This window comes from Falco peregrinus, unplaced genomic scaffold (assembly GCF_023634155.1).
Source record: "Falco peregrinus isolate bFalPer1 unplaced genomic scaffold, bFalPer1.pri scaffold_51, whole genome shotgun sequence".
Lineage (NCBI taxonomy): Eukaryota > Metazoa > Chordata > Aves > Falconiformes > Falconidae > Falco > Falco peregrinus.
This window is the reverse complement of record NW_026599615.1, coordinates 392,151-413,910: the sequence shown is the minus strand read 5'-3', so window position 1 is coordinate 413,910 and position 21,760 is coordinate 392,151. Positions and strand designations below refer to the sequence as shown.

The 21,760-nt window shown below is 46.9% G+C and overlaps 2 protein-coding genes and 1 pseudogene across 4 annotated transcripts; all 3 read right to left on the bottom strand.

Moving 5' to 3' along the window:
- LOC129783559 (ankyrin repeat domain-containing protein 26-like) overlaps window positions 1–2,976 on the bottom strand; it is a 49,103-nt pseudogene extending 46,127 nt beyond the window's left edge.
- Window positions 2,977–3,806: 830 nt separating this feature from the next.
- LOC129783553 (ankyrin repeat domain-containing protein 26-like) lies at window positions 3,807–10,445 on the bottom strand. 3 transcript variants are annotated; one of them, XM_055793506.1, is made up of 5 exons: window positions 9,761–10,445; window positions 8,295–8,450; window positions 7,739–7,873; window positions 5,996–6,149; window positions 3,807–4,505 (listed from the first exon to the last, which is right to left on the bottom strand). In XM_055793506.1, exons 1-4 carry the CDS (start codon window positions 9,956–9,958, stop codon window positions 6,090–6,092), a joined length of 549 nt encoding a protein of 182 aa, XP_055649481.1. In that variant the 5' UTR covers window positions 9,959–10,445; the 3' UTR covers window positions 3,807–4,505; window positions 5,996–6,089. The 3 variants fall into 3 exon arrangements, with proteins under 3 accessions (XP_055649481.1, XP_055649483.1, XP_055649482.1); XM_055793508.1 differs by having other exon boundaries at window positions 5,996–6,137; XM_055793507.1 differs by lacking the exons at window positions 3,807–4,505; window positions 5,996–6,149 and adding an exon at window positions 6,399–7,237.
- LOC129783558 (ankyrin repeat domain-containing protein 26-like) lies at window positions 10,186–19,492 on the bottom strand. The gene is made up of 9 exons (XM_055793514.1): window positions 19,391–19,492; window positions 18,400–18,549; window positions 17,365–17,398; window positions 16,995–17,133; window positions 14,835–15,048; window positions 12,471–12,654; window positions 11,867–12,013; window positions 10,475–10,714; window positions 10,186–10,365 (listed from the first exon to the last, which is right to left on the bottom strand). The coding sequence occupies exons 1-9, from the start codon at window positions 19,396–19,398 to the stop codon at window positions 10,186–10,188; spliced, it is 1,296 nt and encodes a 431-aa protein (XP_055649489.1). The 5' UTR covers window positions 19,399–19,492.
- Window positions 19,493–21,760: the final 2,268 nt, after the last annotated feature.

Here is a 21,760-nt window from a genome sequence, read left to right as displayed (position 1 = left end):
GACTGAGATTATCTGAAAGCTAACCAGAACTGGTTATGAAGGAGTCCACAATCATCTGAAAGCTGCTACTACCAACCACTAGGAAGCATGACAGACGTCAAGTAGTCACTATCAGCTCTGCAAACAGAAAAGCCTTCAGAAAACTTGGACTTGTTGCTGTCCTCCTCAACCAAGCCTCTCAGTTTGTCAACAGGAGACAGCTCTGCTTGGAGCGAGGCCTGCTGTGCTCCACAGAAGATCCACTTCAGGGAACAGGCTGGCAGAGAACACCAGTGCTCAGGGTTGCCTGTCCCTGCAAGAGGCCTCCAGTAACACCGAAGTTCTTCTGCCACCCAGCCCTGGGGACACTGCCCAGATTCTGTTCCTGCTCCTGCTGCTGCTACGCTGATCACCTACAGAGTAGAAGAGAACTGCTGATGCCTGAGCAGCCACGAAACAACCCCACTGGGAAACAGCAGGCTGGCAGTACGCACTTTGAATGGCCCTTGAGCCGACAACCCAGCAGCTACAAGCCAAGCAATGAAAGCGCTGGAGTTCAGTCTGACAGGCAGCTGACAGGGTCAATCTCCCTTAGCGATGAGCTCTGACCCAGGATCCATGACTAGCTGGCATTGTGCCCACAGTGCTTCCAACTCTGTGCTGACTTTTGCCCGTCTCTGTCAGTGAGGCTGAAGGTTTTGCTAGACCACCTCTGAAAGCTGCCTGCTCCTAACTGATGCTGTATCAAGCGTACTTTTGGGAGGTCTTATGGGCTACAGGACCCACTTTATGGAAGGAACCTGTTGGTGTGATCCTTGCCATGTTCCTGGTGCAGGATTTTGCTTTTGGAAATCCTGAGCAGCAAACCTGAGATATTCATACAACCAATGCACACATTGTTGCCGTTACTTTGCATTATTTCCTACTCTTCACCTCTATTTCCAATGATACCAAGTCTTCCAACACGAAGCCCTGAAACGCACCTGCATCTGGTGGTCACTCACAACACACATCACACCCACAAGCACTAAGAGGGCACAGGTGGCCTTGCAACCCTCATGGCTGGTACAGAGGGCAGTGGCTGCAGCAAGTAGGCAGGCTCTGGCCACCAAATTGCTCTCAGCCTCGCTTTTCAGCACTGGGCATTATCACGGCAAAACCACCACCATGCTCATCATAGTATGCTGCCTTTTCTTTCTTCCCTCCCTCTCCCCCCCCCCGCCCCCGGCTTGGTTTTTTACAGTTTGTGACTTTATTTGTCCTGTTATAACACTGATAATTGCCTGGCACACAGAAGGAAACCCTTCAGAGGAAAAGAAGCTTTCTAGACAAGATGAACTTGAAACGCAAAAACTAGCGAAATTTCGTACCAGGGTCTGCTAAGAGCTGGTGACTGACTGCTGACTGAATCAGGAAGCAGTAAGAAGAAAAAGAGAGAAACTTTCCGAACTATTTCCATAAATGCCATCGGGCACCTTGACTCTGGCAGCTGAATTATGCACAAAAGTGCACTCAAGCCACCTTAAATGGCACCCCCCACCTGCAGCTGCATAAACAAATACTGGCTGGCAACACTCAGGCACACAGCCCACGTGCTGACTGCACTCTTCATCGCCTTCCTACAAATCTAGACAGTTTCAGGTGTTTTCAGGGCAATAAGCTAGCTGGCTGGCAAAAGTCCAGTCTTCAGAAAAAGACAGCCCAGGATGCTGAAGTACTCCGATTAAACCAGCATCTCCTCTGAATGTCATGGATGTTTTGACTCAGAGTCTTTTCAGAAAAGGCATTAACAGCTCGACACATCCAAGACCCAAAAACTTCAGCTGATTCCCTTATGCTTACGGTGGATCATGAGGAGCTATGCTGCAGCCCAGGGCTTCTCCCTAAGATATAACTGCCAAGTACTTGCTGTGCTTGACTCAAAAGCACACATCATAACACCTGCCAGAAGCAGCAGCTTCCTCTGCATGGCACTGCCCAGATCTTCCAAACCAAGGCACTAATTAGCTGTACCAAGGCCACAGAGCAAACAGCAAAGTAACTGCCACCTAAAATCAGACTGATGTTGCTTTGGCTGCAACATCACAGTCACAAAAGGCACATCAGGCAACCGTCCACACAGCACCAATACACAGCACATTTACCCTTTCCTAAACGCAGCGCTTACCCTCTTTTACTCCAGCTGAGGCAGTGCAGCTTGCTCAGCTCAACTACTAACCCCGCACGCCGAGGCCTCGGAGGTGCATGCACTCTGCCTTCCAAGCGAGCCTGGAGAATGGCCCTGAGGCTCCTTCTGCAACCCCCCCGGCCAGGCTGCTGCCGGCCCCCTGCCGCTCCTGCGCCCCCAGGCAAGGCAGCACCCCCGGGAACGAGGGCACGGAGGGGGCCGGGGCAAGACGGGGGATGCTCGGCCGACTCCAAGGGCTCCTGGCAGCACAGGCCTGGCTCCCCGCCCAGGCTGAGGCTCCCCGCAGCGATGCTGCCGTTCGCTCCCAGCGCCCTTGAGCTGCCGGCGGCTGCAGCTGCACCTGCGGGTCCCGGCGCTGCCCGCAACCCCCCCGCACCCCGCCCCAGCACCGCCCGGCGCTGCTGCCCCCCGCCGCTTACCGCTCCGCCGCGTCCCGCTCGTCGATGCCGCATTTCTTCAGTCTCTGCCGCACCTGACCCAGGTCGCCACGGGCGGCCGCACGGTGCAGCTTGCCCAGCTCCTGCAGCCGGAGCTCGTAGGCACCGGTGGGGAAGGGCTTGGCGGCGCTGCCGGACGCTGCCGGCTGCCCCTTCTTCTTCCTCCAGAACCCGAAAAACCTCTTCATCCCGCGGCAGGGGCGCGGGCACGGTCCCGCCTCAGGGAGGGGACGGCGGGAGGCAGCCGGTGGGCCGGGGCAGGGACGGGGGATCGGGGGGGCCCCCGGGGCAGGGACGGGGGATCGGGGGGGGCCCCGGGGCAGGGACGGGGGATCGGGGGGGGCCCCCGGGGCAGGGACGGGGGATCGGGGGGGGCCCCCGGGGCAGGGACGGGGGATCGGGGGGGGCCCCCGGGGCAGGGACGGGGGATCGGGGGGGGCCCCCGGGGCAGGGACGGGGGATCGGGGGGGGCCCCCGGGGCAGGGACGGGGGATCGGGGGGGGGCCCCCGGGGCAGGGACGGGGGATCGGGGGGGCCCCCGGGGCAGGGGGATCGGGGGGTCGGGGCCCCGGGCAGCGGCCCGGTACGGCTGTCTACGGAGCGAACCACCAGAGGGCGGGAAGCCGAGCGCACAGGCTGCTCCTCAGCGCGGCAGCGGCGGGCAGCGCCTCCCTCAGCGGCGAGCGCGGCGGTTTAAACGGCCGGCGGGCTCTGCTGGCGGGGGCGGGGTCTGCTCCGGCGCGTGTCCCGCGCGAGTGACGTCACTTCCTGCCCCGCGGTGCCCGGCGGCTCCTGCGCGGTGCCCGGCCGCGGCGCTGCCGAGCGGGGCCGGGGGCAGCGAGAGGCGCGGCGGGTGGCGGCGGCGCTGCGCCCCCCGCAGAGCACTCGGGCCGCTGCCGGGAAGCCCGGGGGGTGCCGGCGTACCGGGCAGCAGCAGCTCCCCGCTGGCCCCGGCGGGGCCCGCGCTGCGAGCACGCTGGGGGGCTCGGGCGAGTCGGTTTTAAAAGCAAATGGCTCAAACTTGGAAGCGCTTGTCGTTCAGGGCAAGGGCATCTCGTCAGGGAGTTACGGCCAAAACAGCTCTGCGAGCAATTTGCCTCCTAGCTTGTTGAGCAGTCCTGCTTGTGTGCCATCGTTAGCCCTGGGCAAATGGATGCCAAAGGAACAAACAGCAAGGGTTAATACAGCGGGAGGGGGGCTGGGGGGGGCTGTAGGCACCATCTAGTTACCTGCCTTGCCATGACAGGGTCAGAAAGTTACTTTCCAGTAAATGTGCCTGAGCTGGCACTGCCACAAAAGAACACAAACGCGCACTGAGGGTATGGAAACGTGGTCCAGAAATCAAAAGACAGGTCACGCCTTTGGTGTAGATAAGTTGGGAACCATCCTCCTATTCTACTGCTGCGGTGATGCCGCTAGGTAGTTCAGCGTGGTGAAACCTTATTATAAGTACCGTAAGGTTTTGGGGTGATGTCACAGTCCAGTATACCCTAGATGGTGTGACTCATGGAACACCTTGGCAGCACACTTCTTCCTCTTAGAAACTGTCTCTTGCCAATGAGTTTGTGAAAAACGGAGAGATGGGAAAGAAATCCTCAATCAGAGAGAGGGACACACTTCACTGTGATTAGCAGTGAAGATATTGATGACAACAGGACAGGAATCTGGTACCACTTTTTAGGGAGAAGATTCAGCCCTGTGAAATACCTTCTTTTTCTTCATCGCTAATAATGGTACAGCTCCTAAAACCTTCATTTTGCTTTCTGGAATGAGCCTTCACAGCTTTATCAAGCCTGTTCGCTCTGGCAGTGTTCTCGCCGACCAAAGTGGCTGATGTACAGTCACTTTCCTTAGCTGATCCTCAGTGTATTAGCAGCGTTCTGTTATTGTAGACGTGATCCCTAGAAGGAAAAGCTATAATAAATAATAATTTTAAAAAGACAGAAAAAAGACTTTTGTTGAAAACACAGCCAAGTAAATTCAGGTTGCAAAACCCGAATTCTATGAGTTTTGGGAAATGGCTATGAGCAGCAGCCATTTCAAGAGCACCTCTGTAATCAGTCTGACCATTTAATGGGGGAATGGAGAGCAAAATGCATTTTTTAATTGGGTGTATTTGTTTTCTTCCAAACATTAGAAGAAAGGCAGGAATTTATTTACAAGGTGGCAATGCAGAGTAAACACAATCCATCTCTGTGCTCTTTCCAGGAGGAAGTATTTCTTCTCTAGTCCTTTTTCAAGTGCACGCATGCTCAGCCACAAAAACTTGGGTTTTTTACAGGTCATTCCCCAGCCAAGACCAGGAGACCCTACAGTTCCTGTGCAATGTCAAATGTTTCAGAATGGTATTAAACCCCCCCGTGATTACCCAGTTTTAGTTGGTAGGGACTTTGGTAGCTGCCTGGGCTGAAATTCAGTTTCAGGCTTGGAAGATAAGGGAGTGCTGATGGGTCCTGTGGATATAGTGTTAAGGGCACAACAGGAACTGTTTGTTTATTATTAGACAGAAAGGATGCGAAATTAAAAACTAGAATCTATCACCCAGAGCAACCTCAGAAGCACTTCTGGGAACTCTACTTCTGGGCCTCCATGACAAGGGAAAGACGGACTGAGTCAGCTACTAGTAAGCAACAAGTTACAGGGTTTCTTCCGCACCACCTCACACTGCATTGTGCCCTGGGAAGCAAAGACACCATTCCGAAAAGCAAACCCCCACCTGCCTCCTGCTCAACTCGTGCCCGAGACAGCCTTCAGGGGGTGACCTTGGGCAAGGCCAACTGCACAGAGCTGTTCCGAGTGATGGTGGCGTTACTCCCCTCTCTTCCGAGAGGGAATGCATCCGTCGGAGCCCGACGATGCTGCCACGGCCTCAAGCTGCAGCCAGGCCTGTGCTGGGCCTTCACTGCTCTCAGCCCTGACCCTCACCCATGGACGTGACGGCCCAGTAGGACTGCAGACCTGCCCATCCCTATGGACCGGCCTGGTGATCTGCACTCTTGGCGCACTCTGCTTACTGTCCCCAGAACTGTCCCCAGAACTCTTCTGCTCTTCTTGGTGAGGGCCTGTGGGGCTGATCCCTGGCCTGTGTGGTCACAGACCCTGCCAGCCTTGCTGTGGCTCTTGCTTTGCCCTTCCTCTGCAGGACAGCCTACCCCTGATGTGCCCTCGCAGATACTGCTGTGTACGTAACACTTCCGTCTTTACCCCTAAGAGCTACATCAGTATTACAGTCGCCTACTACTGTGACCATAGAAGGAACATCAAAAAACAGCCAAATAATTTCAGAAATACAGCCAAGAAAAAAAGTCAACAATATGAAAAGAAGTATAAAGAAAGAACAAAGGTTTCACAAGAAAAAACACCACAATAACCCAAACAAAGCAAAGCTCACCTTTGTTCTTAATCTGCCAATTTCATTGACCGCTTCAGAATACCTGTTCTTCACTTCTCCCTGCAAATTAAGCTGGGACAGTCCCCCTCTCTCCTCATACACCCTTAGTTCCTTCGTAGCTCTGCTCAGCAGCCTCTTCAACCTGCACAGCAAACTAGTCATGAAAACAATGAAGCAAAGGAACAAAACTGGACTTTTTCACATACTCTCATGTAAACAGCACAGACACCACTTGCTTTATCTTTAATGTACTTGACACACCAGGAATTACCAGGAAAAACCAGTATTCCTGCGCCACATACACTTGGAGAGTCCAGATTTCACCTGAAAAGAGGAATGAAAGACTCCCTTCTTCCCAGGAGAACTGCAGGGCTACCTGCACCTGCAGTTGTTTTGGCAGCTAGTGAAAACTAGGGGCTGGTGTACAGAAGTACCTTGCAAGAACTAACACGAGGCCGGCATCTGCTCACAGTTAGGTACACCTATTTTTACACTAAAGTTTAATAAAACATGACTTCTACGCAGGGATACCTCTTCACCATGCTAAAAAGCCGTCCCTCTTACAGTCTTTCTGCAGATCGAGGTTTCTTTTCATTTCTTGGGCCAGACGTAGTTCAGCTGGGCGTTTCAACTCTACCAGCTTCTTCACTTCCTTTCTTTCACTCTCACATCTTTCTTTTCTCTTTTGAAAGTGTATCACACAAACAGAGCACAGGAAAAATACCTACGTACAGTCTGTGCATCTAGCGCTCTCCACAGAGAAGCTGCCGGACGTCTCTATCCGTTAGCCACGTTCCACAGAATGCCACGGGACGGAATTCCTGAGGATATTCCATCCCTTCAGGTTTCACATCAAACAGACCAATACGTAACTACAGAAACAGATGCCCTCGCTGAAGCAAAGGCCATCCTCTTCTAGACATAACAGGTGGAAAAGATGCTGGAGAACACTTTTGGCAGTGCCTCTGCTCATAGTAGGGATTACGTAGGTATGCACTTCATGGGAGAACATGGATCCATCCAAAGCTTTCATGGGATCTTCCAGCAACCAGCAGGCAGGGGCTTGTGGAGGAATCTGATCTTTTGGAGTTCTTCAACATTTTATTCCCCTCGGCCATTACCTCCACCTCTTCTGTGTGGCCATTTACTTAGCCACATGCTGGTTTTCCTCCTCTTGGTGTTTTCTCAGCCACACCAGAGGAGAGCTGGCAGCTGTTTTGACTTTGTACTTCCATTTTCCCTCTACAGAAAAGGAGAAAAGGGGAAGGCTGTCCCTTGGCAACTGGCAGGCGCTGCTCGTTTCCCAAGCACTCGTTCATTTACCCAGCATTCCTTCAGTATGTTTTTCGGCAAGGCTTTTAAGCTCCCGCTACGCTGAAAACATACAGCAGCTCCTCCACACACGCACTGGAAACATCACGCATTTTAAACCTGCCCAGAAACCAAGGGGTCAGAAGATGACCACACAAAATCCAAGGAAGAATTGGGAACTGTGGCCTTGCTCGATGTGCTCAACTGATAGCAAACCACACTGGGAACTCTTCCCAACAGAGCCACTCCAGAACTTACACAAGGATACCCATCTAGCTTTTATTTGCTTCCTCCATGACCCCCAAACGATAAGGTACTCGCAGCCTGAATGGCAGGGATAACAGAAAACAATGATACGTAAGAACCTGACCAGAAGGTGCATGTGGTTCTCCTGGGTATTGGCTCGGTGCCTGGAGAATTTTCTGGGCCCACCTGTTGCAACAGTTCAGCCTTCTCCTCGTCCAGCTGAGCAACGCGCTCTTCAAGGTGGGATCTTGACTTCAAGTGCTCCTCCCACGTGCTGTGCAAGTCCTTGGATGTCAGAGCCAGCATGTTCTGCTTCTGCGTCTGTGAAAGCAACAGTGGCAGAAGAAAAAGTAAGGTGGCCGGAAAAGACAAGAGCGCAGGAGAATGCAGTAACTTACACAGAAACAGGCCTAAGCTCTCCTCCACCCATCCAAGACCTATGGCCAAGGTTGGCGTGGAGTGTAAAACACACCTTAGGAACCATAACCAAGAACAGCAGCTGGAGCTGGTGGGAAGAAGGAATACTCTAGAAGCGACAGGATGAGGTTACAACTTTGGGGGATAAGATGACATGCACACACACACAGAATCACCCTACAGCTTTCCTGCAAAGCTCCTCTGGTTCCCTCTATACTTCAGTTTTCGTAAGAACACTGCAAAAGGTGGTGCAAAAGGACAACATTCGCTCCTGCTTTCAACAGCTACACTCAGATTTATTCATATAGTTACAGACATTAACTACCTTAGTTTTCACCGTTTTTTCCAACTCCTTTTGCAAGCGCAGCTTGTCTCTCTCCAGGTCACTGTGGTAGCGTGTAGTAACTTCAAGTGAAGCTTCTGGCATAGATTGCTTTTTAAGTGCAGCAGCAAGCTCCTGCTGCAGTTGTCCAAACATGCCCTAACGAAACAGTTAAATTAGCATGAAGAAAGTTCTAAGAACACGAAATACGCCTTTAACTTATTTTGTTATACGGTTAGACCTGTCTAGATTGAACCCAAAAGTATGAAATTTTGCCTGCCACCAGCAGGCATCTGCACAGATGATGACCTCTCGTCATCTTTCTCAGCTGAGCACCTTTGACTATCAGCAGCTGTTCATGAGGATTCCTGTTTCCTAACACATAAAAAAGGCTCAGGTATTGTTCTTCCTTGAACAATACACAGGAACACACTGCAATCGGGTATTTTTTTCTAACAAAACCCAAAGAAATCTGTTGTGATCTAAGAGCCACAGTTTGACTGCAAATATTACTCTGGTGACTGAAGGCAGGACTTTGTGTTAGATTGTTCTTTCTTCTGTTTCTTCACTGTACAAATACAATTAAATGAATACAAATATCTGAAAGCTCCTTTGAGATACACTTTAAGGGTATGTTGAATCACATCCTCTTGTAGTCTTCTTACTCAGCTCGTTTTAGAAATACTGATAGATTAGGTTTACAAAAATCTGGATAGCTCATATATATATATAGCTATATACATATACACACACACACTCTCTCACATGATCTTCAAAAGGAACCCATTATTTTGGTAGTAAGAATACAAAGCAAGTCACAGTTTACAATGATTGACAGTACTGCTGGAGTGTGGCTACACATCACAGAAGAGAAAGCTTAAGGTCACCGTCTGACATGAACTTTGAGGAACAGGCAGGCCCCTCAGAACCCTCAAAACACATACAGAAATCAACAGCTGGACATTACTAATACTCTTCAATCTTGATAGCAGCTTACAGAGAACCTCTTTTTTCCCCTCTATAGAAGCTTCATATAAATCTGTCCCCAACCACTTCACTTCTCTGCATCTTCATTTCTCAGCCCTCGTGTATTGGATGGTTCCTCCTTTTATACCACTCTCATTCATGTCATCAGTGCAATACTTACATCAAAACCATCAAATACTTTAGACTATTCTATAGGGCATAACATGGACTAAGGAAAATAGATGGAAAAAAGTTCTAGAGAAGAATCACCTTTCTTGATCAAAGCTTAGACTTGGATACCTTTTTTCTGTTCTCTGCTTAGATCTGAGGACTAATATCCCCGTTGCCAAAACTTTCCGCAATTCCGAGGGAAACATAACAAACCAGAACAAATGAGTATTCTTTGGTCCCATGCATGTAACTTACACCGGATACATTGGAGGAACAAACTAATTTCAAGAACGGACAAACTTTAAATTGTTCTTTCTACGCATATACTTTACCTGTCTTTCTACTACGTCAGTCTCGTATTTAAAGACTTGTTCCCTTAAATCAGTACGCTTGGCATTTAAATCCTTGTTTCGCTCTTCTATTAGATAAACTTGCTTTTCTGTATCAGCTCTAAGTTTGTTGAAAATGTCTTTAAAACGCTCCTGCCCATAATCCGCTATTTTTTCTTTCATGATCCTCTTGTTCTGCATCTCTTCCCATTGCTGATGGAGTAAAAAGGTTTTCACTCTGGAGCTGGGCCAATCGCTCCTGCAGGGACTCCTGTTTTATTACAAGTTTGCTTACTGGATCTTTCTCAAGTTGTCGAGCACGATCACATTCCTTTGCCCGACACTGGCCTTGACTTAATTCTTTTTTGTCATTTCTAAAAGCAAAGCTTTTTCTCCGAGCATTTGCTTCAACTGGTGAAGCTCATTTTCTAGCCTATTAGCTTTGCTTTTAGCTTTACACAGCTGCAGAGACAAGCTCTTGTTGGTTTCTTGCACGTCAGAGAGGTCACGATGGAGCTCGACTTGCAAGCAAAGGCATTCATCACGTTCTCTGGGAAATCTTCGTTCAGCATTGCTTTCTGATGACAAATGAAGTTCAAGTTCTTGAACTGCAGCGTTCAGGGAGGAACGCAATGACTCAATTTCTGTCTCTAGTCTGTCTTTGCTTTTGTTTGTCTGCTCAAGTTTGGAAGTCAGCACTGCAGATTCTCTCTTTACTAAGTCCAGCTCCACGTTGAACTGAAAAAACATTTGTCTTAATGCTTCCTTGTGCAGTTTAAGTTCCTTTTTGAGAGCTTCATTTTTTTCTTTCAAGGTCTCATTTTCCTTTAAATATTTTCCTTGTTCCTCCTGGTGCCTAAGTCTTACTTGAGTGAGTTCTAGCCTTAGCATAGCAATCTCATCTTGTAGTAACTGATTCTTGTACAACAGATCCTCTTCTCTATCAGTGCGGGATTCCTGAATGACAGGGAAAATGAATAAAGAGCCAATTGGGAAATGAATCTACAAAAAACCTGCAGCAATAAACTGCATTTTAACATTTCTAGTACCGAAGCATGACTTCAAAGATGAAGTTTCAGGCAATAAGCTACTCTGTGAACCCATGCACATGTACAACGTACGTACCCAACGGAAGTGCAACATAGCCTTAAAACCTAAATGAACATCCCAAATATACAGTTACGGTTTTTTCCCCCCTTAAACCAGCAACCAAAGCTTTTAAAATGACAGCGCTTTCTTGTATGTGCATGCCTTTATAATACTGCCTTTAAGGTTGAATTAGTTGTGCTACAGATCTGGTAAAAACAAGGCCAGAAAGGGTATTTTCCTTCTCAAATGTCTTCTGAACACTTATCCTTTTGTATTACTGAAAGTTAGCTATAAGACTCAATCACCCCCGGAATGCAATAGTCCTGTATATTTCCTCTTTATTGTATGTATAACTTTTTCCCACTTAAACACATTCACCCTACATTTATTGGGCAGCACAGCCAAGAACAAAAAGGCTTCAAGGCACTGCACATTCTTTAGGAAATTCAGTAAACTCTTTTCAAGATCTTTTTCAATACAGTGTTTATGATTGCTTTTTCTCCTCCAGTTACTCTAACTCTTACAGAGAGTTGAATTCATTGCTGATAGTCGATCATAAAATTTTAGTTATGTGGAGGTGGCAAAGAAAGGCATACTTGAAGTAAGTTCAATAAGGGAATAACTAATTAAAAAATAAAAGCAATGGAAACACAAACACTGTCAAACAACTTTCTTCCTGGTCAACCTTGCCATAGGTAGCTAGGTGTTTCACTGCTAGAAAGCCTAAAAAGCGATGACAAAATGTCTATGAAATGGAAAATAACAGATAGGTTAAGAAACGGTGTAAATAGTGTCTTCTATTAGCTTCCGACTTGCACAAGTAATTCAGGTACATACAGGAGTGATGCTGCTTTCCAGAACTTTTAGACATAAGAGAAAACAAGACAGGAATTTACCCAGATAAGTTACACTGGTAAACAGTAAATAAACATCAGGAAACAGAAAAAGTTATGTAAGATTTATTATGACTTTAAAACAAACATGGTGAAATGTAATTTATTAGAAAAAAAATCTGCTTACCTCTGAATTTTTTCCGATAGATCTTCTTGTCTCTTCTTCTAGTTCCTTTTGTCTCCCAAGGTGGTTGTTCAAAATTCCTTCTTGAAGGGCTCTGGCCCTCTTTTCCTGAGAGCGCTGTCTCTGTGTTTCATCACGTTCCTCTTCAACCTACAGTAATACAATAAAACTGCTTGCATCTTAAGAAAAAACAGAGCTAGCAATACATCTTCCCATTCTCCCTTGCATACTTGAAAACATTTTTGATTCCCCACCGTTATGATAATCCACCTATAAATAAATAAATTTAAATTTTCTTATGAAAATTTAAGAAGGCGAAATACAGGATGTTTTGTAGTAATTCAAAAAAAGGTCAGGCTTTGCCTGAAATACAAATGAAACCTAAATTTTGAAAAAGGAAAAAAGGAATAATAAACTGCAAAGCAAAAAAAAAAAAAAAAAGAACAGCCCAATTGTGAACCAACTGTACTCTACTGTCCTCAAAATTTGACAACTGTTATCCAACGCCTCTTCCGTGAACAAAGCGCCTCCTTCTCTAGGCATACTGGAATACAATTGAAAAGAAGCAGAAAATAAGACAAAGAGTTTAATTCATTATTTAATAGACCTGTTTCAAGAGCTTTCTCAGTGTTCTTAACTCCATTTCTAAATTCCTAGACTGTAACTCAAGTTTCTGTTTCTCCTCCATCTCTTTACAACATTGATCTTCTTTCCTTCGGAGGTCTTCTCTCCTTTTCTCACACAGCACTTCTACTCTGAGCCTCTTTTCTTCTTCTTGTTTCAAAGAAGATCTGGGATTTAACGGAGTATTTGAGAAACAAAAGCACTGATATAAAAGTAGATATTCCACATGATGAACTTGCAGAGACAACTCAAACCATAAAAAATGTTAAACGTTTTCAGAGTTCATATTTTTACTGTACTTTTCAACTTTTTAAAGAATTCTAACTTCATTCCATTGTGCATGGTATCAGTTGTACAAGATACAGAAAAAAAACGTTGAGTGATTTATCAGTTATTTGTAAGTTTGTATAGGGAAACACACACCAGTGTGCACACTTCTATAATAAAATTAAAAAAATCCATCTTCATATTACAGCCATTTTGCTGAAAAAGGAGTTTGTTGTCTCATCAGATCAAAGCATCGTAAACTTTTACTATGGTTAGTATACATTTTCTTAGTATACTGAGCAGTGCCTACACATTACGGATTCAGTGACCAGAAGCAATACTGGTGAATCAGCACGCCACTTACCTATGGCAGACCCAACAATTATTCAGCAAGCCTTCTGTAAGTCTAAAACAACTGCTGACCACAGGCAGGACAAGCAGCTTCCGTTTACTCCAGAAGGATGTCAGTGTTCAAAACCAGATTCAGAAATGCATGGGGTTTAAGCTGAATACGATTAAAAACAGTTTTAAACCCCAGTCGGATCTACCTCTGGGAGAAACTACAGCAATTTCATTTTGAAGCTGACTTACAAGGAAAGCCTTATGGAAGGTCAGCTTCTTTACCAACTGAAACAATCAGCAATAAGCACTGACATGGTAAAAAACGGTCCATGGTGTGCCCACGGTACCCAAACAAGCAAGCAGCTTTGTGTTTGATCATTATTTTGACTATTTTTTCCCATATACTCGCAACAGTCAACAAGAAAAAAAAAAAAAAAAAATCAAGTGTCAGCGTAAGGGAAGAACTGCCAATTGAAAGCCTGCTTTAGAAATTCTGCAAAACAAGAATCAACCACCACTAAAATTACTTGAAAGACTGACAGAAACATTTGTATTTGAATGGCGTATATTGCAAGGAAAAAGCTTTACAGGTAATTTCTAGGGTAATTTCGCAAAAAGTGTAACTTTTAAAGTATAAATTTAACGCTGCTTGGAGAATTCACTTAGAATGAAAATACTACTTCTTTATACTTGACAGATGCTTGAGGATTTTGAACACCTGCTGAAGTCAAACCCAGGCCAAGCTGGGACCGGCCTCGTCTTCCTCGTACTCCCCTCCCCCGCGCTGGGAGGCCCAACTCCCCCAGGCCCAGCTCCCGCAGCCTCCCCTCACAGGGCTGGTGCTCCTGCCCCCGCGCCAGCCCGGCATCTCCCTGCCGACCTCACACGGGCTGGGCAAGATCTCCTGGGCTGGGCGGCCAAAAACCGGACCCCGGGCTCGAGACACAGCTCAGCAAGCCCTGAGGAGGGGTGGGCACTCACTGCCCCCAGTGCCCTGGCACTGCTGCCCCCCAGACAGCCCAGGCCGCTGCGGGCCGCCCCAGCTGCCAGCTCACGGTGGCTCCTGCTGAGCTCGCGCTCTGCCTGGGCCGCCTGGCCCTGCTGGGCCAGCTCCCCAGCCACGCCATCCCACCGGGGATCACCACGAGGAGATCTCCCCTCCCAGGCCAGGGCTCTGCAGTTGTCCTTGCTCAACTGCCTACGGTGCCTGCTGGCCACCCCTGTCGGACGTGATGTCAACAGCGATGAGAAACCTCACGCCTCCGGGTCTAGCTCAGGAGTGTGGGGAAAGGGGCAATCCCAAACTTGACCTTTCCAACAAACAAACAGGTAAGCAAACAAATGCTCTAAGCTCTGCTTTGACTTGCACTGGGTGGAGTTACCAGAAATCCTAGTACTATAGGCCAACTGAAGCTGCGAGGACAAAATGAAAAAAAAACCCACACCCAACCACCTCGCAAATCTCTCTTATAAATCTGATTTCCCCGTACACACTCTCTTGCTCTTTTCTTGCTAGAAAACAAAGTTAGAACAACATCCAGAAGACTGTACATGGAGCTGGTATCCGGACGTTTTTCCCCTCTCACATTATGTACTTCATAGCATAACTGGCCCACGGGATTCAAAAAACCCAAACCCAAAAGACTGGGAACTTCTCATCCTGTTGCCTGCACCATCGGTGTCTTTCGGAACAAAACCACTGACAAGATAATACATTATCAGACCACAATTTACATACCTAAGGCTTTGGATACCCCTTTTCCATTCCGCTTCTTGGTGAGCCGACACGGATTTCAAATCTTGAGTCTTCTCCGCTCTGAACTGTGACTCCTCCCTTTCATCTTCCAATTTCCTTACTTCTCTTGAGAGCGCTTTATACCGATTTTTCTGACGTTCTATTCTCCGTTCATATTCAAGAAGTATGTTTTGCATTTTCAACAAAGTAGCAGAACCTGTTTTGAGACAGAAAAGACACAAAGCTGCACAAATACTGCCCAATGTATAAGCTGTTCAATGCTTTGCTGTATTAGGTGCAGGTGGCAGGTTAGTGGGAAGGTCCCTGTGAGAAGCAGCCAGGGGTCGCCCCGTGCTGGCCATGGACGGTTTCGATGGACCCACCGCAGGGCACAGCTGAGCCTCTCAGCCGTGCTGGCAGCTCCTCAGGAAAAACAAATGTAGGAAAGGGCGAAACCACCACACGGGCAGAGAAGGGGAAAAGCATGTGAAAACCAGCCCCGCAAACGAACACCCAGGTCAGCGAAGGAGGAGGGAGAGGTGCTGCTCCAGGTGCCAGAGCAGAGATTCCCCTGCAGCCCCGGAGAGAACCATGCTGGAGCAGATACCCACAGTGCAGTGCTGCGGAGGACCCCGTGCCAGAGCAGGCGGATCCTTCCCGAAGGACCTGCGACCCATGGAGGGCCCAGGCTGGAGGAGATTTTCCCCAAAGGACTGCAGCCTGGGGGAGGACTCACACTGGAGCAGGGAAAAGGGACGAGGAAGGAGCAGCAGAGAAACTGCTACGTCCCGACTGCCGACCGCAGCCTCCCCGCGCTGCCTGGGGAGGTGGCAGGGAAGGAGCGCAGCAGAGCTTGAGCAGGGGGGGTGCCGACGTGTCCTTCTCAGGTTTGGGGTCTTTGTTTCTCACTATCCAAATGTATTTTAATCGGTGGAGTCTGTTTTGCCAGTGACAGTCACTGGGAAGTGACAGCCCTGCCTTCACACTGACCCACAAGCTTTTTCGCCCCGTTTTGTCAAGGAGGGGCAGTGGCAGCACTGGGGGGGGAGTTTGGCCTTCGGCCAAGGTTAACACTTGCCTAATGAAATTTTAGCATAGTCTAAGAGCCCTAGTAAGTGATGCTTATGTTTATATAATGCCTTGTGCATATACGCAAGCATCTTATGACAGTTGAAATTTGTTATATATATGTACTTACTATTTTTAAGCAAAGCCATTATTTTGCTGTACTCTTTGTCATTAGCTGTTGAGGGGGGTGCTGGTTGTGGCTGGGATAGTGTTAATTTTCTTCGCAGTCGCTGGTACGGGGCCATGTTTTACAGTTGTGCCGCAAACAGGGTTGGTAGCACGGGGATGTGTTCCTTATGGCCCAGCAGCGCCCACACAGAGCCAAGGCCTTTCCTGCTCCTCACCCCACCCCACCAGCCAGCAGGCTGGGGGTACGCAAGGAGCCGGGCCGGGACACAGCTGGGACAGCTGACCCCAGCTGACCCAAGGGATGTGCCATGCCACGCGGCATCATGCTCAGCATATAAAGCTGGGGGAGGACGAAGGAAGGGAGGGACATCCAGAGTGATGGCACTTTGTCTTCCCAGGTATTTGTTATGCGTGACGGAGCCCTGCTGTCCTGGAGATGGCTGAACACCCGCCTGCCCATGGGACGTGCTGGATGAATTCCTTGCTTTGCTTTGCGTGCGTGCGTGGCTTTTGCTATTAAACTGTTTTCATGCCGACCCATGAGTTTTCTCACTTTTCCCTTTCCGATGCTCTCCCCCACCCCACTGGGGTGGAACAAGTGAGTGGCTGTGTGGTGCTTAGGTGTTTAGGTGTGGCTGGGCTTAAACCACATCAAGGGGATATAAAGAAGAAAAAGCTCTTGCTGACTTTTGATGACCGCATTAGAAGGAGCTGAACTGTACTTTGCAAGAAACTGCTTCTCCAGCTCTGACTAGACAGAGAACCAATGATAACGTAAGGCACATCGGCTGGTAATGCAGGCAACATCTCAGGTTAGGTGACAGTTTCACAGCTTTTGAGGGGGATCTCTAGTCACAAAGAGATACTATATCAAAATATGAAATTAAAATACTTAGGAGTGCCTACAAAGAAATCATGTTTTAAGGGGAACTTGTAACAGCTGAAGACAGAGACTTGAAAACATACCCGTATGAACCACGCTAAGCTCTTCCAACAGCAGCATAGTCTCCTTGTAGGCTGAAGCTTCCAACCGGACATCCTCTGAAGTTGGGTCAGATGAGTGAGTTAAACCAGGGCCATCAGTTACTTCCATTGGTATGCTGACCTACAAAAAATACAGTACTTTCTGTAATTCCACTGTCTAGTATTACAGACCATTACAAATGCACGAATGATTCATTCTCTCCTTCACAGCCCACAGATTTGTCTCAAATACAATAAAGCTGCGTACCAGCAGCAATTTGTACATCTGGTTGATCACTACATAAACACTGCTCCCATCGAAGTGATTAAAAGCTGATAGAGACTGTTTACCAAGAAACTAGTTTTACAGTACCTCGTTCCTTTCACTCCTGGTTGTTGCTGCAGGTCTAGAAAACAGAAATATATTTCAGTACTGAAATGCTTACTTTGCATTATGAATAATACCTACCGTAGCTTTGAAAACTTAATTGCAGAACTGAATTGAACTAAAATCTGGCATAGTAACTTTGCTAGATATAGTTCAAGACTGAAACAATTATTGTGTGCTATTAATGTCTACTGGAAGGCTAATTTTTCCGCAAGATATTAAGCAAATAGTTGAAGTAACTGTTCCCTAAACTTCACGCAAAGTGACAGAAATCTTACAGCTACAGACATGGAGCTATACGGTTACGTGCATTCCCTCTTTAATACCAGGGGTTCAGCTCCCTTCAGTAATGAGAATCCTTCTCCTGCAGGTCAAAGAACTGTAATTTTGGATTCTCTGGTGTCCTGCGTCTGGCTGGGATGCAGTTTATTTTCTTCACAGCAGCCCACACAGCGCTGTGTGTTAGATTTCTGACCAAAACAGTGTTGCTAACACACCAGATTTTTAGCTAGGGCTGAACAGCGTCAACAACTTCTCTTTCGCACTTTGCCACAACCCACACAAGTAAGTTCAGGGTGGGCAAGAAGTCAGGAGGGAACAGCTGCAAGAGAAAAGGTGGAGCGGGGAGCAGGGCAAAAAATCCTGAGTACCTGCAGTGAAAAAAACTGAGATACCTCACCCTTTTTAAACACATGAAATACTTCTATGCCTGTGCACACACTCATGTAATTAATCAGAATTTGTGCACGTGACCTCGTTGTTGACTTGGCCAGCATGTTCAAAAGCACTCTAAACAAAAGTGAAGTGTTTGTCAACACAAAGCGCATCAGGTAGTCACAGGAAAGAACAAGAAAGAACAAGAAAGAACATCAGGTGGTCACATGAAAGAACAAGAATCTTCATAGGCGTCAGGTTTACAAAAAACCTAAACACACAACAAAAACCCAAACTAGCCTCTAGCTCTCAGGCCAATTTTTATCATTAAGTAAGTTTTATTTTCAACATTCCTTATATGCATACCTTCCTTCATCCTCAGATGTTTCACTGGAAGTGCTCTCATCCGGTACTTGACCATGATTGCCACTGGAAGAGCTCATCTGCTGATGAGCCTTCTGCTTTGAAGGCTGTCTTTTACTTTTCTTTGCACCTTTGGCATTCAGGGCAACTTTACTGCATTACACAGAAAGAAAGAAAAAAAATCACCAAGTGAATAGGTTTATAAAAAATATTTCTGTGAAACAGACATACTTAAGATGATGTCCAGAAACAACCGAGACAAAAAATATCTATGATAAAATCACAGACTTGACTGTAAAGATCGTGGAATATGCCCAAGTATTTAAAACCCTTCCCCTAGGAGTGAGGGGGACACGTGGAATCTGAGCTAGATCCAGGTTAAGCTGGACTATATCCAATAGCCACGGTACAGAAAGCACCTAGAGCAGAGATTCCTTTGAAGGACAGACAGAAAAAGCTCCTGCTTAGGTCTGCATAAAAATACGTGTGCCTTCTTTAGACTTTTGAGATTGGTTTGGTAATATCATCTTTTCCCCTCTCCTGACAAAGGGCATATTAACTTAATGAAAAGGAAAACACCAACTGCACGGAGATCACTAAAATCACCTAGAAAAGGGAGCAGTAGCAAACCCCAAGTTCCTACTTTTCTTTTCTAGGTGGCCTTTTCCTACAAAAATAACTGCTTTTTCCAGTCTTCAGTTCTGGTTTTGAAGATGCATTTTACCTCAGTGTTGACATGGAAATCACAGGAATTTAGGTGGGGGTTTTCTTTTGGTTTCCCCTTTTCTTTTTTTAGAGCAGGCAATAAATTTGAACCTCCATCGTGCGCTTCATTTTGTCAAAAAAGAATTTTTCTTCATTTTTTGAGAAGCAGTGGACTACTCACTATGGCTTTCACCACTGAGGAAACTACTTCAACTACCACAGTATCAGAAAACCTAAGACACTTACATAGCACTACAAATAAGAATTAGAGATTATTTCCTTAACTTACCCTTTCATTGGCACTTTAATCAATTTTGAGCTCTCCCCAGATGAAAAACTTTTTGTCTTTTTCTTCTATCGTGTTTTCATTCTCCATTTTCAAACAGTCATTCTTCCTTACAGTAATATTTTGTTTCATTTGCCGATTAGTGATGTTAATTAATTTATCCACACATTCCTGTTTTGCCACCGCCTGCACTTTTGAACATCTTTGTTTGCTTTTTTCCTTCTTAACCTATAAAAACAAAGTTAAGCTTCACGTATTTCTAGAAGACAGAAACACCACATCCAAGATTGATTAATTCAGGGTTTACCCCTGAAATAATATAAAATGATTTTTTTTAATTCATAGAGAAGCATTTTCACAAAATTACACTACAAAGTGTATTATGCCATTGAAAGTACTTTGAATTCACTCATCATGCAAGACATAACAAAAATACAGCCCTTAGAAAGAAAACAATAGTGTCTCTTAAAACAGGAACAACAAAAAAGTGAAAACATTACTGATGGACAAAGCGTTAGGAGGACTGCACAATGTTCGTTGTAACACCACCAGAAAAAAATCAAGTGGATCTGCGAACAAGGAGAGGAAAGAAAAAAAGATCCCAAACCCACAAACACAACTGGTTTCACAGGAAAGAGGAATTTTAGTGAAAGGCAATGAAGACACACCACGCAGATAGCACAGCACATGAATTAGTAGTCAAGACCCTGTTTAGAAGCTATTTTCATTCTTTGATTCAGAATCAGAACTGATATAATTGTATGGATTTCTTTTTATGGCAATGAAGTGATAACTACTTGCACTGGAACCAAGTGCCACCTGCTGTTAAACTGGAACAATAATGCATTCCGTTTTCCAAAAATGGGGGAAAAGACAACTCTCCACTGCCCTCTTTATTCACAAGTCACCTATTTCCATTAGAACAAACCCCAATTTGTAGGAAGCATCTTCCCGTCGTGACCAATAGCTCAAGTAAACAGGAAATATTCTGCCTGGCTCCAGAAGGCTGCGGGTCTCCCCAGGCTCTTTTACACACGCTCCATCGCTGCTATCGCTTCAGCAGCGGTTTTACCTCCCAACAGAGACTTCCTTAAAAACATGTTCTGACTTTCCTGAACAGCGGACTGTATCTCACAGTTTCATTGATTTGCACAGCAGAATCCTGCAGTTTCCGTTGAAGCTAACGAAGACCGTGTGCTTTCAAACCCAAGCACATCCAGCACCTCCACCATAACTCTGAGTTAGAGCTATTGCCTAAACCACTACATGCTGCACACGCTGCCCGTGCCAGCCCTGGCTAGCCCAGCCCTGTTTTACCGATTCATCCAGGCACTTGCATCAGTGCCTCTGACTTGGTGAATTTACACATGAGAAACCAGGCCTTTCTGACCAACACCCATGCTCTTTAACTGCACCGGTTATTTTTAAATTAATGACACATTACTAATTAAAGTGACCAAGACAAGTCAGAACTACAGCTCGGTTGTAGTCAAAATCACATGCGCCGCAGATTTTCCCTGAATTTCTTCACAGCATCACCTATGATTGCTGTTGTCAAATACATGACAGCTGCTTTCTTTACCTGCAGAAAGCTTGGCACAACACGTACAATATTGTACAACATACAGCTCCATCTGACAGTCAGACCAGAATGGCCTTCCTGCAGTGCAGGCGGGCTGCATATCTCCAGTAGCACCCACAGCCCCAGCCTGCACTGCTTTAGAGACAGCAAAGATCCGCGCTGATGAGAAACGCTCTCATGCACATGGCATTTCACCTTGTCCACGGATGTGAAACACGGGTTGCTTCACGAAATTTAATTGTATGGTTTCGTTCCAAGGCAAAACAGACTGTCCAACAACCTGTGACTTACACTAAAACCCATAAATCTTCACCTTCCATATGAACGGCTACATGCCAGGATATGTACTGCTGATGAATTTTTCCGCATGTTGCTGGGGAGCAATACCTGCACGTGTTCATCTTTTTGTCCACCTCTACTGGGATTCCCTCTAGCTGGGTACGTTGCATCTCAGGGTTGTATGGAGGGGATTACCTCCAAGCAGCGGGACAGATCACCCCTGTCGCTCCTAAACTGCCTCTGCTGAGCATCTCGGTGCCTCCCACAGTGGTGGCTTGCTCAGGAAGAGGTGGCCTGTGATGGCTCCTCTCCAGTGCACATGCCCACAGGACCACCGAGCAAAGGACTATCCCACACCATCCTCCCCCTCTCTGAGAAAGAAAGCACGTACCTATCTATGGCTGATCTCCCTTCTGAAGCAGTACAGCTCAGCTGAGACCTCAGACTGCTTTTCTGCAGCACCTGGGATTCTTACCAACACTGTCTCCATGGACTCTACCCGGACTCAGTTT

Excerpts from the sequence above, each read along its gene's own strand:
- LOC129783558 (XM_055793514.1), bottom strand. Across the intron at positions 17,399-18,399 it reads ACATCTGAGGATGAAGGAAG|ACCTGCAGCAACAACCAGGA; the intron begins GTATGCATATAA and ends TCTGTTTTCTAG. Across the intron at positions 10,366-10,474 it reads TCAACGTGGAGCTGGACTTA|TTCAAGAACTTGAACTTCAT; the intron begins GTAAAGAGAGAA and ends TGAACGCTGCAG.
- LOC129783553 (XM_055793506.1), bottom strand. The coding sequence starts at position 9,958 with ATGCAGAACAAGAGGATCATGAAAGAAAAAATAGCGGATTATGGGCAG. Across the intron at positions 8,451-9,760 it reads CTGACGTAGTAGAAAGACAG|GGCATGTTTGGACAACTGCA; the intron begins GTAAAGTATATG and ends CTGTTTCGTTAG. Across the intron at positions 6,150-7,738 it reads AGGCTGAACTGTTGCAACAG|TTTGCTGTGCAGGTTGAAGA; the intron begins GTGGGCCCAGAA and ends TTTCATGACTAG.